At 41.6% G+C, this 17,071-nt stretch overlaps 1 protein-coding gene and 1 long non-coding RNA gene across 4 annotated transcripts in view; one reads left to right on the top strand and one right to left on the bottom strand.

Annotated features, from left to right (window-relative positions):
• DIP2B (disco interacting protein 2 homolog B) overlaps positions 1-17,071 on the bottom strand; it is a 137,254-nt gene that overhangs the window by 19,496 nt on the left and 100,687 nt on the right. For all 3 annotated transcript variants that reach the window (XM_072134746.1, XM_072134745.1, XM_072134747.1), the window contains 16 exons: positions 14,210-14,312; positions 14,018-14,082; positions 13,566-13,659; positions 12,463-12,582; positions 11,729-11,843; positions 11,125-11,264; positions 9,142-9,278; positions 7,917-7,997; positions 6,535-6,662; positions 5,728-5,842; positions 5,220-5,421; positions 4,402-4,511; positions 3,050-3,130; positions 2,835-2,958; positions 1,935-2,056; positions 1,238-1,349 (listed from right to left, as the gene is read on the bottom strand). In XM_072134746.1, coding sequence (XP_071990847.1) covers positions 1,238-1,349; positions 1,935-2,056; positions 2,835-2,958; positions 3,050-3,130; positions 4,402-4,511; positions 5,220-5,421; positions 5,728-5,842; positions 6,535-6,662; positions 7,917-7,997; positions 9,142-9,278; positions 11,125-11,264; positions 11,729-11,843; positions 12,463-12,582; positions 13,566-13,659; positions 14,018-14,082; positions 14,210-14,312 — 1,849 coding nt within the window. The remainder of the gene's footprint in view (positions 1-1,237; positions 1,350-1,934; positions 2,057-2,834; positions 2,959-3,049; positions 3,131-4,401; positions 4,512-5,219; positions 5,422-5,727; positions 5,843-6,534; positions 6,663-7,916; positions 7,998-9,141; positions 9,279-11,124; positions 11,265-11,728; positions 11,844-12,462; positions 12,583-13,565; positions 13,660-14,017; positions 14,083-14,209; positions 14,313-17,071) is intronic.
• Positions 64-15,770, top strand: LOC140117735 (uncharacterized). Its single transcript, XR_011853073.1, has 3 exons — positions 64-214; positions 4,438-4,529; positions 15,714-15,770. It is a non-coding gene; the product is annotated as an uncharacterized lncRNA (long non-coding RNA).

Raw genomic sequence — 17,071 nt, 5'->3', positions numbered from 1 at the left:
TGCCATGTAGTCAGCTAATAAATGCACGCACATCAGGTCCACAGCTCTCAGGATGAACAATGGGCAGGAGGGCAGGATTGTGATGGCTCAGCATAGAACTACATCAGCATGTATGACAACATTAGCTATCTGGCAGGCAGCAGAGTACTGAGTGTCTCCCTGCTCACTTACCTTCTGGATGTGTAGTGAATGTGCCAATGACATGCAGTAACAGGTAAAATTAAAGGCGCCCTTTGGTATAACTTGGATCTCCGCATTGATGACTAGGCTATAATCATTGTCTGAAATTCTATGCAATGTAATAAAACACATAGTGCAGGGAAAAAGAGAAGCTAATACCTTAAATTTAAAGGACATCTATGACCATATTACTGGTGGTAGAGTGTCCCAATTAGACTGTTAGTTTGGTCTAGGGCAGTGGTGGCGAACCTATGGCACGGGTGCCAGAGGTGGCACTCGGAGCCATTTCTGTGGGCACTCAGACCATCACCCGAGGACAGAGTTCACCAAATAGGACCAAATTCACCAAGTCCCAGGCAACTAAAGAGATGCGCTGAGAGTTATTTTAAAGAAACACTTCATTGGCTGTTAGGAACTGCGGGAAAAGTGAGAAGGTGTTGACAGAACTGCAATGTCTTTGGAGATCCTCCTGCTGGACCAACCATTCTTACTCTACAGAGAGACCCTGGAGAGAAGCTACAACAAGAGTTTGAATTTGCCTTCCTTCTTTCAACCGTATTTGTTGCCCCAGGGGCGAACAGGTATCAATTTTTATAAACATTCTCTTGCATCTTCATTAACAAAATATTGACTTTGTAAAAGTGCTGGATGTCTCAGGCTGATGAGCACCATTCAGCTTCTCCGGCTTTTAATTTATGCACGCCCCCGCTGCAAGCCTCCTCCTGCTCCTGGCCGGGGAATTATGATCACGTCATAGCCGTGGTGTGGAGATAAATGTGTCATAAATAAACAAGATGAGAAAACACCTTGAATAAGTCATTGACTTTTGGTTCTATGACCTCAAAGCATGTCCGTGCCCCAAACGTCATTTTCTGTTTTGTGCAATGAGTTTGATAGGAAATACAAAGAGAAGATCCTTATATATTTCATAGATACATTTTATATTGCAGTAAGAACATCTGTCATAAGAACATGTAACCATTTTAGACTGCCTACTGGTAGCCTAGTAGAGTTTCTATTTCCCAGTGCACAAGAGAATATGTATCAGAATATGCACCTGTATCTATGATGGTCGGCCACGTTTTCACATCCACCGCAGCTGCTGCCTCTTTGGACTTTAGCAATCTCAGTAAGGTTTGCGTTGTGAGAATGCAAGAAGCTTTACTAACCTGATAAATAAAAGGAGAAATATAATGTATGATGTTATAATGTAATACCAAAATAATGTATATAAAACACTAACCACCAGCAAATAATCCTAGCCACACCGGACAGATGCTGACAATACAAAGATAAATGTACATCATAAGATGTAGGGGGCCCTGGCATCTGTGGTATTGGGTATGTATATGCTGTATATATATGTGTGTGTGTATAAATATACATACACACACACTGTATGGGTGTACAAGGTAGTGTATGAATTATATATTTGCTGTATGTATATATGTTTATGCTGTATCTGTGCATATGATGTGTATATGCTTTATGTATACAAATGTGTGCGGCTATGGGGCCCTGCCTCTCCTAGTTAGGCCACTGCTGCCACAGACGGGGGTGATGTCACAGACCTGGAAAGCATACGTAGCACTCAACAATGAACCTCACAGTTTCTTTGAGCACACTTCCATCAGACTAAAGACAGGTCAAAAAAACCCAATTGTTAATGGATCATGTCAGGTCATTAATACAAAGCTATATGAGGAGGTCCCACGTTCATTGTGTAAGGCTTGCAAATAAGACAAGTGACTTACATCTACAATCATCCGTACTGTAGGTAAGGTGGCTGAAAGGTTCTGAGCGTGGGGCGGCCGGACAGTAACAGGAATGCAACCAGCATATAAACAACCATAAAACGCTGCTATCAGCTCAATGCCTGTAAATTATGAAACACAGAAAAAAAACACAATGAGGACTTATATTATATGGTCAACTTCAATGTTATGGACTTAAGCTACCTGCACATGACATGGAAATGAGGGCGTGTGCTAGCCATTTTTTTCTACAGCTAACACATGTCCTCTTGGCCGGAGGGGAGAGTAGTTTCTAAAGGACATCTCTGTGGAGGAGATTTGACTGTGATTTGACTGTGGACTACATGAAATACCATCTGCTAGATTTCTGTAAATATAACACAGTGGCTCATTGAGTAGCACTAGAGCCTTGCAGCGCTGGAGTCCTGGGTTCAAGTCCCACCCAGGTCAACATCTGCAAAGAGTTCTCTCTGTGTTTGCGTGGGTTTCCTCCAGGTCCTCCAGTTTCCTCCCACACTCCCATACAAACTGGTAGGTTGATTAGATTGTGAGACCCAGGGACTGATTTAGTAAGCTCTGTGCAGCCTTGCGTAATCTTTGTGCGCTATATAAATAAAGGAATTATTCTTATTACCTGAGGGGAACAATTTACAATTGGCTTTTAGTCAATGGACTGTTCTAAGTGAAACTCCCCCTCGCCATGGAGAAGGGCCAGTTATCTTCTCTAAGACAAGGAGAGAACAATTTCCAATCTATGGCGATTGATATGGATGCCAAAAGTCTTAATGGTTTTCCATTATTCTTATGCTAGGGGTGTGACACTCACTAACCTTGTCTATAAGCTGTCTGACACTACTGATGCTAGAGACTATACAAGAGACTAGATATCTTCACACTTACCCGGTGGATAAAGTAGTACCACATTATCTCCAGCATTCAGATGCCCTTTATCCATCAGCGTGGCTGCTATCCTCTCCGCTCTCTTATGAAGCTGTAAACAGGAAGCAGTACAAACGGCTGTTCCCTAAAATCAGAGTTAGTGACACGTCCGTAAGAATCCGTCTTCCAGATGAACCTCAGAAAACTAAACTACTGCAGAAATGTATCCTGAGTACCTTTGCATTGAGTAGTATGAAGAGGATGTGTTCAGGCGTGGTTTGTGCTCTCCACTGTAGAATTTCAGTAAGATATTGGTGCTGTAAAGGGCAAAATTATATCATATATTATAGATATATTTTATATACCATATATCTCCTAGAGCTAAACTTTCTATGCAGCCTTTCTATCCAAAATAAGCCCTCTGCTTACCATGACTTATTATAATACAGGTGTCTTATAATGGATGTGCAAGACTGAGGTGTTACTGTCATGCCCCCCCACCATAGCTATGCTCCCCCGCTCTAGACTAATGTAAGATGGGGTGACAAGTGTAGTAGTCTAGGTAGTTTCACTACAACAGGTAAAACAAAAAACATAGTAATGACATTTTATAACAGATACGATAATTTACAGACCCCAAAAGAGTACCAATGAAAATGTAATCTCATCCTGAGACCTCTCGTCGCTCCTCAAGATGAGGAGTTAAATATAATCAACCACTTGTACAATTTTCTTACAAGCTGAGATCACTTACTGGTATGCATTTTCTTACTGATAAAGGCACTTATCTTCCATATACAGAAAACTGTGGAAATGTGTGGAAAAATGAGTTATAACATTGAAATTATGTTCCAGCATTTCAGGGCATAACTACGAAGGCGATCGGCGCTCCTGCTTTACATAATTTTGCACACTTCCCCCCTCTTCTCATGCCGAGAGGCGGTGATGTTGGCAAAGTCTTGTGCATGTACTTGTGATCTGCACTGTAAAGCCGTCTGTTGCAAGTGCGAATGTGCTAGACCTCACCGGCTCTCTGCCACAGCAAGGGAAGGGAGTGCATCATTATGTAAAATATCATGTGCCAAGCATATTATTAGTTATACCCTGAAACATCATTTACAGATTTTTAGAACTTGTTTTTCTACACATTTGCAAAGTTTCCTGTAAACAGAAAATATGTGCCTTTATCTGTAAGAAAACACTTACCAGTAAGTGAGCTCAGCTCATAAGTAGATTTTACAAGTGGTTCATTTTCTTTAAAAAGGTTTTAGAAAAAAAACCCACTGAGGTATCAAGTTTATTAAAAAAAAAATCCCTCGACTCGAGCACCAGCCCATGGTCCATGGCATTTCTGATTCCATCACACTGGATTACATGCATTGTGTATGTGGGGGATCAGTGGTTATGTACTACTCATTTAGATGTACCATCCAAGGATAAGCTTAGAGGTCACATGCACAATGAATGTGAAGTAATCACTTTACATATGACAGGGCCAGTAGCGACCCCGAAAACCATTGTTGCAATTGTGTGGGCCCTTCAAATAGACAACTTTGCAAAGTTGCTGTTTTTTGCCACTAAATTTTACCTTTTTCACCATATCATTTTCTTCTATTTGTCCAAGATCTCTACCAGATGCCTGAGCAATTCTCTTCCCTGCAACCAGATTACCAACCATAACTGATGCTGGACCAACTCCTACAAAAAAAGAGAAAAGTATAAGATAATTTATTATTATTTTGGGTTTTTGTATTTGGACTTACATTAATATTAACAAAAACAAATGCATGTGAGCCCCTAATTGGTTGTACAGCATCATGGAATTAATGGTGCTCAAGAAATAAAAAAAATAATTATTAAAATGTTACCATGTTGTTAATACATTATCAATGTTTAGTTATCACTGTACAGGCGGTCCCCTACTTAAGGACACCCGACTTACAGACAACCCATAGTTACAGACGGACCCTTCTGCCCACTGTGACCTCTGGTGAAGCTCTCTGGATGCCTTAAAATAGTCCCAGATTGCAATAATCAGCTTAAAATTGTCTGCAATGAAGCTTTATTGATAATTCTTGGTCCTATTACAGCAAAAAAATTTGAAACTCCAATTGTCACTGGGGCAAAAAAAAAAAATTGTCAGGAACTACAATGATAAAATATACAGTTTCGACTTACATACAAATTCAACTTAAGAACAAACCTACAGTCCCTATCTTGTATGTAACCCGGGGACTGCCTGTATAGTTGATGAGGTCAACTCAACAAATCTCGGGTAAAAGCAAAAATTATCCAATGACATAACCCCCTCCCCCACCATAATCCACAGAGGAGAATAAAAGTAAAAGTTTCAACCCAAAAATATGTACTGACAATGTTACTATAAACTACATTGTCACTGCTTACCTGGCTGTTTTTGCCTTGGCTTTGGCAAGTTGGTTACACACGTGTGAGGACACATGAGTATATTACATGGGTGTAAAGTGCCTTCCAAAAAGTGCTGTTTTGTTTGAGATAAGTGGATTCCTCCAAGTGGCGTTTTTGGCAATGTGTTTGCAGGAACAAGGGCAAGGCAGTAAACTCCCACTTGGTGGATACTATCAATGGCCTGTTCCAAAAAGAGATCAGATCATACAATGAAACAAATTGGTACAAATATTAAGGAATTGTTTCTTTTTAATAGAGTCACGCAACAAACTCCTTTCCCTCAAAAAAATACCCACCAATATCAAAAGTGGTTTTGATATCATCTTTGGCGCAAATTTTTGAGCCACAACCAAGAATAGATTCAGGAAAAAGAGGAATATAAAAGGAAGCGCTGTAGATCGACAATTTTAGCATCAGCTCAAAAACCTGCACCCAAATATATCCTGCAATTGACATTATTTAAGATAAAAAAAAAACAGATATTTACCTGCAGCACACGACTCATCCACTGGAATGAATCCTCCTCGGAAGCATCAGGTCGCTGCTCTGCGACCACCACAATTCGCTCATCGTAGAAAACCGTGACAGAAAACACAGCAATCCTTCCAGAAATAAAGCACACTGTCAGGGAAACATCTTCTAATAAATCAGATTATTATTAAAGATAAAATAATGGAATAAAGCCTCATGCACACGAATGTTATGGGCGCAAAATCCGTGGCCATATCACAGCCCCTATAGAAGGCTATGGTACCCATTCATGGTGCAGTGAGCACACAAGGGGAAGATCAATATGCCCTCTTCACCAGAAAACGAATGTCCCACCCACTTTTTCTGGCATCCCTAACCTGCACACCACTTGCATGTCAGGGCAGCTGGAACACCAAATTTACTATAGTCTCCGACAGAAAACCAGTGACTACACCAAGTTCAGACCTGGTCTTGGGTACGAACTGGGAAAGCTTGCCTCCATATTTACTAATATTTACTCTTAATAGATAGCAGCGAAACGCCAGTGGGGGAAATTTTAAGACCGTTGTTCAAAGCGCCAGTGTTGATGAGTTCCCCCGACTGTGTCTCACCGCACCGTGACCGGCCCGACGAGAGTCGTGCAAAATATGGGACACATACTATATTTTGCCATTTTACGTCAGCACCCACTCGGCTTTCTATGGCTGTGTGCTCGCCTGGGTTATGTGCAAGGGAAATAAAAATCATTGCTTGTCCCAGCTAAGAAACACAGTCACAAAATATCACATGACAATGAAGACTCTAGAATAAAAGTATATAATACCTTCCTCTGTACAAGGTTTTGAATGATTCCACAGCCAGTGCAGTTGCTACAATATCGTCTGCATTGTGCCGCCTGCCACTAACCACTAATGTTCCATCCATTTTTCCAACCACAAAGACTAGGTTCCCCTGCAATAAGAATACAAAACAAAATTATTTTTGAATCTAAGCAAATTTTCAGTTATGGGTCATTTAGGGGACTTGCAGTGTTTTTTTAAAGTGTGCAATTGGCGTTATACTTAGTATGTAGAGTCTGCATAAAAAGATTGTGCATCCACCTTCAGATGCTATAGTATCACATAAGTGACCGCTGCTCCTCTTACTACTTGTAGGGCAGCATTAAAAGAGAACCTGTCAGCTATAAAAACAGCACTATGAGCTGCTTACTAGAGTAAGCAGCTCCTAGTGCTAAAACAGACGCAGCAGTGTTACACTACTAGCATTATCAGAAACATGAGGGGGTGGTCCGAGGCGCTGCCTCTTCCCCAGACCGCACTGCTCGTTCCATAGGCTGGCGGTGACTGCTGCGCGTCAAGCGACAGTCACCACCCATAATCCCGCCCTCTCATGAATACGCCGGACCACTTCCAGCGCGATCCGGTGTTTCTAGTGTACATCGCAGCAGCGTCTGCTAGCGTTATCGTCGGTTGTAACATTGCTGCGTCTGTTTTAGCACTAGGGGCTGGTTAATTTAGCAAGTAGCTTCTAGTGACGTTTTTAGAGGTGACAGGTCCTCTTTAACATTCTGGTAACCCTATAAAAGTGGGGTGGTTGACTCATATGGAGGAACTAAGTAACCTGAGTTCTTATAATAATATGGGGGGGACACTATGTTCCCACCTCCAGATGGGGGCAGCAGCGCCTCATTGCTGCAACTATTTGACAGAAGGATATCCGCTTGTAAAATTCATCTAACACTAGAGGTATAATATAAAAGGAGTATAAATGAATTGTACCACTAAAGTAATGCTTACAGGCCATAGTTAAGGATATAAGTTACAGATTTCTATGGGTCCGATTGATGGGATCTTGAGCAATTTGGCATATTGAGGGACCTGTCAACGGCGCTGATGTAAATGTGTGAGTGGTCCTCCGCTGATTCTACAGGTCAGCACAGGATCACCACAAGGGAGTCCCAGAGAGCTGAATGGAGCACTGGTACCTTATTAGAACTGGTGTTCCACTCTTGATGATCGGCCCACCAGTGATCTGTATTTTATTCTCTATCCCATGAATAAGAGATACATTACTTGTGTGGCAAAGATTCTTGAAGCAGGAGCCAATGTATTCAAGAAAGAACAATAGAATATGTAAATTTGATAACTAGACTAGGGAAAGGATTTTCTTCACCCTTAACATCATGTTAACTTTATTAGCACTTACGGGTCCTACAAAGCCCAATAAGCCAGTCCTGGTAAACGGTAATTCTCCAATTTGGGTCCCAGTGGCACCAACTGGTAGCACCTAGAACAACAATACAAAAAACACAATCAAGTGAATCATTGCTAGAAAGTAAGAGAATGAATCTACATTTTATTTAGAATTTAAGATCCATGTGAGTAGCAACAATCATGCAGTATAAACAGCAGGTGTCGTATCCGCACAGTACTGAGTCACTGAGCCTGAACAGATGTCTTTCTGCAGAAAATCAAGGTTGGAAACAGACAAACCTGTATTCCGTTCAAATACAAGCAGATGACCACAGCACCTGTACTTACATTGCTGAACTGCTGAAATCACACCGGTATTTACAGATCTATACAAGAACCCATCCACACCATCCAAACTACTCGCTTTGCAATTTTAAGGGTGCGTGTACTTTTGCAAAGTGTCTTATGCAGCTTCAGCTGACCCGCTCCACAGGGTGTGGAGTGTCCTCATAAAGAGGAGAATATACCTCTAAGGGACATCTACCACCAGGATGATGGATTGTAAACCAAGCACATTGACATACTGGTGTTTGCTCTTCTCATAGCCGTTGTTTTAAAGAAAAAAAGGTTTTAAGAATTATCCAAATGAGCCATTAACATCTATGGTGTTTGGAGCCTCTCAGGCTCAATTGCGTTATTTTAAAAGCCTTTTTTGTAAAAACCAGGGAATAAAATGCTTAAATAAGAGCAGATCCTGCCAGAGGAAACACAGTATGTCAGTGTACTAGCTTTACAATCCTTCATCCTGGTGGTAGTTTTCTTTATATATGAGGACTGTGTTTCTTTGTGAAACAGACCAAGACATATCCACTCTTAAATTTACAGTCGGGAATCATGTCTTGTATTTTAAAATCACATTTTTACGGTAATTTTAACAGATCTGTTTCACCTAGAAACGCAATCATATTGCATTAAAGGAAAGAGTCTCCACTTTCATATGTCACCAAATGTGTGTTTCTAGGTGTTTAAAGTTTCACACTGTCAAGACATGAATATGAAAGCTATTTGTATACAGCCGTATGGTAGTCGTGAAGGGGTTAAAGATAGACAATATGAGAAGATAAAATGAAGATTTTCACTAAAAATTACATAGACTGCCTTGCTAGATCCAGGTTATTCAACCAATGTAAACTCTGACTCTGAAGTGTTGGGCACTTTCTTTATTAGGATTTACATACCTCAAATGTATTTTTTGTCACTCCGGACAGTCCGTAGTAAGTGATCCCGCCTCCTTTGTAACTCACACAGATTTCTCCAATCTCATCTGTTTTACATAACTGCGGTATGCCATCTGGTTTTATAATACACATCACCCCTGCATAAAAAAAAATAAAGTTATCTGGAATCAGATGGCAACATACTTTGCAGAATTCCAATGCTCCACTTTCCATCTTTGTTGGTTTAAAGGCATACTGAGCCAGGAAAGTGCAATCCAAAATATGACGACATTTCCGAAAGACTGCATCATGTATGAAATGTGAAGGCACCTTTCAAACCTACATATATATATATTTTCCCCATCACTTGGTGCCATGCACACAAACATAGGCTCCTCGCCCCTCCCCTCTCTGTAGGGAGACATGCAAGCCACGCCGTATTTCCAGACGAAGATAGAGCATACTCTAGGTTTATTTCCGGTGGTAGCATGGTATGGGGTGTTCACCGTAGTATCCCGTGCACAATGTACCTTAATGGCGGCCATATGCTAGCCGCCAATCGCCTGGCTAGCATACGGCCGCAATGTACGTTCATGTGCATGGGGCCTAAGGGTTTAAAGTAAATCCAACAGTGGATTAGGATTGTTTTCACCATTAACCACTACTGCTGAGTAGCTAAAAGCAGGGTGAATACAGTCCTATGTTTATCAGGGCATTATTATTAGACCAATAGTTTTATTAATCAAGGACTTTGATATATATGCAAATGAAGCGCCAGTGCCCCAAGGGGCATCACCAGAGCCTCTCCAGTCTCTGGGTGCTATGGCTCTACTCTGCACTGGTGAGAGATGTCGCCACACAGCGGCACAGAACTATGATTCCCAGCATGCCCTGTGCCGCAGCCCTTCCCAGCATGCTGTGTGCTGTGACTTTCCCACTATCCTTGTGTGCGTGAAATTGTTGTGTGCCATAATCCTGTGGCAGCCCAGAGTTCTTGTGTGATTTCAGCGCACGGTACGCTGGAGAAAGTACAGAGGAGAATTGCCCTAGGGGGAGTGATATAGTCAGGACCCGAGAGCCTGGTGTGACTCTGGTGATACCCCCAGTGTGCTCCACTAGTGGTCCAAATGGGCTAATAAACACAGGGGCACATTTACTTAACCAGTCCTGTCGCGATCCCCAAGGTGCATTGTCCGACGAAGAATAAGTCCGCCGTGATCCACTAAGATTGTGCGCCCGATATCCTGCATGTGTCGCTTCCCCGCTGAGGTCTGACAGAGTTTACCACCTTCTTCCCGGTGTATGTGAGTGCATGGCTTGCGACACAATTTGTATTTGAATCAGTCGGGTTGTCCGACGGCCCGCCCCCGATAAGTGTCGCATGAAAGTCAGCACGCTTGTGCCAAAATCCATTTGCATGCGCCAAAAACCCCTGTTAAATGCGGCGGAAATAGTCGGGAAACCCAACGTAAATGAAGTGTACGGACCCTCAGTAAATGTGCCCCATAGTGTTGCATTCCCCCTGCTGGGTGCTACTCAGCAAAGTTAAAGGTGAGCGCAGCTATAAACAAGTGGTAAATCTCATTTAAGGGAATATTTTTTTTCTTTAGGGAAATGAGATAAGCCAGTGCCTGCTGGAGCACGAAACACTGCCCCTTGCAATGACTGATCTGTGTAGAAAGAAGAATATGGGCACTTGGGGCAATACAAATGAGGCCATGTGCACCAAAAAATATCAATGTGAAACAATTTATATTGTTGTTTAAACCACTTTACTCTATTTGAAGACAGCTTACTATAATTCTAGATCCCCTGTTTTAGGCCATATTCACACATGTAAGAAGATTCTCGAACATAATTCTCATAGCCAAGTATCAGCCCATACTGAGCAGTTGTAGTCAAAGATGCATTTAATTTTAATAGAAGAATTGGTGAATGATGGCAGATCTACTTAAAGCTAATCTTTAAGAATTGTTTTCAACAATCTGAATTCCGCTCACTCACCTCCAGGCATCACATGCCCGACATCTTGCACAGTCAGAGCAGAGTTTTTATCTTCAGTGTTTACACGGATGACGCCATAACTCAAGCCATTCATAGACAGAATAGCCCTTCCAGGCAGCGGAGCCCCAGGAATCCCAGGTCTTAAAAAGAAATAATCTTGTTCAGGTCATTGCACTCTGTAAGAGTGTATCATAGGATACAGATAGATTTTACATATCCATCCTAAATCTAATGTATATGGCCAGCCATAAAAATTCAGATTCTTCTATTATAGTGGTTTATAAAACATTCATCTTTGTAGCCTTGTAGGTGTAGATCATACCCTTCCATTATGTGATGGTCAATGTAATTTCATATAAAAAAAAGTACAATATTTGTCATACTATTTAATGATATCATATAAGGCGGAACCCTGGTAGCCAGCTAAGGTGGATGTTACAATCACATTTCTTATGTCACATTACCTACTAACTTGACCAATGTAATGATACCTGCTGGACAGAGCATTTGGTCTAAAGTAAAGGGTGACTAGATGCATTTCTAGACTCTTTCGGATATTGGACATTTTTAAGGGATCCATCCCGCCTTTCCCCTCCAGCCTTACCTTCGGATGGCTACGGTCATGGCTTCCGGGGATGTGGCACATGGACAAATCGCTTCAGGCTTCAGACCATAATTTTGAAACAAACTTAGGAAAGCATCACAAGATGAGACAGACCCTGTGCAATACCAAAAGGACACAGAAATGTAAAATACTACAAGCATTAAGGGGGTTGTCCGGGATAAATCATTTTGTAATGTGAGCACCAGGGGTTATGAGAACACTAGTTCAATGAGACGCCCAACACGACAGCCTCTGTTTGCAGACAGATGTTCAGCGGTGGTGACACGTTGACAGCCGCGTGCCCGCTGCTGTCACCATGTCACTGCTGTGCCTCTGTCTACAAACTGAGGCCGCTAGTGATGGGCTGCACCACTAAGCCTGAACGCAGATGTGATCAGGAATAAGAAACATGTGTTTTCTCGGTAAACAATGCTAAACACATGTTGCTCATTCTCGATTGCAAGTGTATAGGTCTACACGTATCTGCGATCATGAGGAGCAGTTCCACCTGCGATTGAATTGTGCTGCTTGAAGATGCAGCCTAATGGTCCAATCCTTTTAAATATAGAACATGAATATACATAACATCTTAACATTAAATTACAACTATTGCAAAACCTCAAGTAATATCTTTACACAAAAACACTTGTCAGCAATCCCCAGTGAATGTTGTGGTTTAGCTCTATGAAATCTGGTTATCACATTCATAAATCATAAAACACAATGACACTTACATGGATTGGCTCCATCTGTTACAATGAGCATGCGGAGAGAGGCCAAGCTGATATCCTTCTGTTCTCGATGTGCGATCATGGCCCAGTGCAAGTCCCTGCACTTCACCACTGCAACCCTGGCTGTGGGACAAGAAACAACAAAGACGTATTCATAGCTTTATCACTGTACTGTACATACACAAAGGAGATGGATTTCCTTCATTTCTTGCTTCCAACGGAACAAAAATCCACTTAAATGCCAAGATCTCAGCTCCACATCACAAACACAATTGTGGGCTTTGGCACCAAATGAACTAAAAATACACCGCTCGCGATAAAGAAGGGAATTAGCTGAAAATTAGCAGCGCCCTCAGCCAAGATCTAACGTAATAGAGGAGAGACGTGTCTATCATGAGGGCTCATACACTGCATAGTCACAGCCACAGATCACTATTCCTCCTCTGCATTCACATCTACCTTCTACTAGTAAATTACAATTATACTGTAAACTTATTCAGATAGTCTTCAAAAGCTGGGATGACCTATGTACAATATGTGCTACCTGCAATTAGGACACTATGTAGAATCTGCTCAGCTCCTACTGCTGTATAACATGTTGCCTGCAGATAGGACACTATATACAATCTGCTCAACAATATCCGCTCTCTCTATCATTCTGCCTGCAGATAGGACACTATATACAATCTGCTCAGCTCCTCCTGCTCTATAACATTCTGCATGCAGATAGGACACTATATACAATCTGCTCAGCTTCTCCTGCTCTATAACATTCCACATGCAGCTAGGACACTATATACAATCTGCTAAGCTCCTCGTGCTCTATAACATTCCTCATGCAAATAAGACACTATCTACAAGCTGCTAAACTCCTCCAGCACTATAATATGCTGTATGTAGACAGAACAGCTCTTCCCGCTTTTTAAACAGCTGGCTGCAAATAGGACATGATGAACAATTTCCTAAGCTTCTCCTGATCTATAACATCCGGCCTCCATACGGTTTTATTTAATACTTTCGAGGAGGTTTAATATTGAACAGCTAATATTTCTTTCGGAACCATTACTCTTCTGCACCTTAGTTGACAATACTATACAGGATATTACCTTTATTTGCATGGACTCGTTGCACCCAGGACAAGGGACAGGCTTTCATCACTGAGTAGGGAACACTGACTGTGTGCATTTTGTTTACTACATTCTGGAGGACAATAATGATCAAAAAGGTCATTAGATGTTTGCATTCTTTTTGTTGTATATACCCATTATGCAATAAATATAAAACCTCAGCACTTGCCATCTGAACCGCACATATATACATACATAGTATATTAGAGTGAGAGTTAGGATTGCAGATAAGAGTGAGGACACCAAGAAGATTCTACCTGCCGTATCCACTGGACACTGACTATGTCCTCTTAATTTTACAAGGGCCATTGGAAAGGTCATGCAGTAACCTGACTAGCTTGCCATGGACATCTAACCCACTTCTCCCTAGCACCTATGTTCATACATCCCTCCCATTGTAGATGTGTTCCAATATCTGCAATTGATCTTACCGTTAGCATGCCGTGCCAGAGACCTGCATCCCTCTTAAAATCGAGGACATTAACCATGGTTTCACCTACATAAGAGACAATTTGGAATGAATGGTCATCCTGTTTCTCCCATGTGGTACTATGCCATATATCATCATCAATAATGCAAACGCAATGTATGTAGAAACTTTGCCTTGTATCAGATACACTTACCTTCTGTATAATTACAAGACTGTGAAAGAGCCTGACAATGAGACAGCATGGCAATTCGAGAAACTGCGACCCCCATCACGCTGCCTTCTTTACTTGTTTTATACTGTAAAATAACAGATAAAGTCATTATATCACATGAACAATGAACTGAAACAAAGCACTGCTGGAGAGATACAAAGAGACACAAGAGATACAAAGTAAAAAAACTAATTTTATTGTTCTAAAGCTTTAAGTAGTCAACACTTAATATGGTTTCGTTAGCATGGATACAAATTTTATCACAGCCAGGAAAGTGTGGAGAAAATTATAAGAGAAAAATCATATCCTTGCTCCCCTTTCCTGTGCCACGGCCCCTGGTCTCACTGCCTACAGTCCCAAATGGAGCAATGACCGATGTGGCAAATTGAATACCAACACATATGGTTCCAGTGGGTGCGTCAACAACAAGATTGGGGCCATGATTCGGGTCAGGAAAAAAAAGTTAAATTATTAAACTAAAAAAAAATTTGGGGAGCTTTCCTCAGCTTCTTAAAGGGGACCTACCACCACGATTCTACCTATAAAGGTAGAACGGGTGGTAGGTGGATAAATGGGACGTAAGGATAGCCCTTTTTGGGCTAATCCTTATGTCCCGGCTATCCTTTTGTAAACTTTAATCAGTTGATATGCTAATTTAATTAAGCGGCTACTGGGGCGTGGAGTAGCCGGACATGAGGCTACTAGTCGCGGCTACTCCACGCCCCAGTAGCCTTGTTCCTCCGCCTACCGGGTAATCTTCGGTGCGCAGCTCCTCGTAGCTGCGCGCCCTCATGCGAATATCCTGCGTTCTGCGCATGCGCAGGACGCAGGCCTACGGGTGCGCGGCCGTAGCTCCGAGGCCGGCGCTACTGCGCATGCGCAGACGCCGGGTGCTCGGACGAGGGCGCGCAGCTACGAGGTGCTGCGCGCCGAAGATTACATGGTAGGCTACTGGGGCGTGGAGTAGCCGCGACTAGTAGCCTCATGTCCGGCTACTCCACGCCCCAGTAGCCGCTTAATTAAATTAGCATATCAACTGATTAAAGTTTACAAAAGGATAGCCGGGACGTAAGGATTAGCCCAAAAAGGGCTATCCTTACGTTCCATTTATCCACCTACCACCCGTTCTACCTTTAGAGGTAGAATCGTGGTGGTAGGTCCCCTTTAAGGGTTTCCAGTGACCCAGAAAACTTACCAAATAAACACCAATGAAAAGTAAAGACACACTGCAGGAGCAGACTGAAGTGGGTTTGTTTGTAGTCTAACAGTGGAGAAAAAATGTTTACTTAAAGGACATCTACTACCAGGATGAAGGATTGCAAACCAAGCACACTAACATACTGGTGTGTGCCCCCTCTGCTCTTCTCTTAGTTTCCTATACCTTTGTTTTTACAGCAAGCATAAATTATATTGTACTGGGAGTCTGATGGTGCTCTGCACAGCACCATGGAATAACTTTTTTTTTTTTTTTTTTTTTTTTTACAAGGCCAGATGCTGCTTCAGGATGCAAAGATGATTCAGTCGTTGATGCTGGATTATAAAGTATGTATCACACGCTAAATTCCTAAAGTCTATCTGTAAGTTACTTAATTTTCCATTTTTAGGGGCATCCACATAATGATCATAATGAGAGTCTAGCCTTTACACCTACTCGCTTTATTTAGTTCCCATTTACATATGTATTTGCAGCACTATGCTAGTTAACAATGTAGTCAAATTCTTACTCCTATGATATTTACAGAACAATTATTACACAATTAAAAAGGAAAAGGAAGTGGATTTAGAGGAGGGGTGAAAAAAGTGCTTCCAGATATAGATAATAATCACAGCCCCCAACAGTGACTTATGGCAAGTCCAGCCAAGTCACACTGAGACTTATAAGACCCAGCTTGTCATATACTTGCAGCGCCGGCAGTCTGTAGCCATAGAAATGCCTCCATTTATCAATGACAGCTGTAAGTGAGACTGATGATTTTTTTGGAGACACTTTGTAGACAAGTGATGACGTTCTAGAAGCCTGTGGGTGGGTAGTGAGCTTATTGCTTCATCCCTTTAATAAGCAGCAAATGTTAATTATTCAGGGATAGTCTATTCCTAGTCTGCAGCATAATAACCCATCACAATGCAGCAGGATAAAAGCTTTTATCCGTCTGTTTGATGGTCATTTATAATGTACAGCTAAAATAAAAATATTTCTCAGGTACTTAGATCTTCATAAAATAATGGAGATAGGAGCATCGTGTTTAACTCTGTGCTTGCCATTTTCAACTCAATTGTACAACAGGCTGGGAAAAAACTTGCAACACAATGCGCTGTGCAATTATAAAGGGTGATGATATATGGGCCCTATTCATTAGATTAAAGGAAACCTTCCACATGGTAAATAATCTGCAGCATTTTATAGAGAAGAGCAGAGTAAATTACACATAGTAAGCTATATAGAGCAGGAAAAGCTGATCAGATTGTACATACTATCCTATATGAGGGTATGGTATAGAGAAGAAGGAGCTGAGAAGATTATACATAGTGTTCTATCTATATGCTGCATGTTATACAGCAGGAGGAGCAGAGTAAATTGAGTAAGTCTTATATGCATTTATTTTGCTGCCCTTTCAGTGTTTGGTATAAGTGGGATATACAGCCTCCCCTCTATTGTGTGTAAAGACATAGCTGCCAATTACTAACAGAACCAACTTCTTTCCTTCTCAATATATAAAAACGGATTGTATGTGGTATCGCAGCTCAACTCCATAGAAGTCATAATAATTATTATTATTTATATAGCGCACACAGATTATGCAGCGCAGCACAGAGCTTGCCAAATCAGTCCCTGTCCCCAATGGG

This window comes from Engystomops pustulosus, chromosome 2 (assembly GCF_040894005.1).
Source record: "Engystomops pustulosus chromosome 2, aEngPut4.maternal, whole genome shotgun sequence".
NCBI classification, from domain to species: domain Eukaryota; kingdom Metazoa; phylum Chordata; class Amphibia; order Anura; family Leptodactylidae; genus Engystomops; species Engystomops pustulosus.
This window is presented reverse-complemented; position numbering and strand designations above follow the sequence as displayed.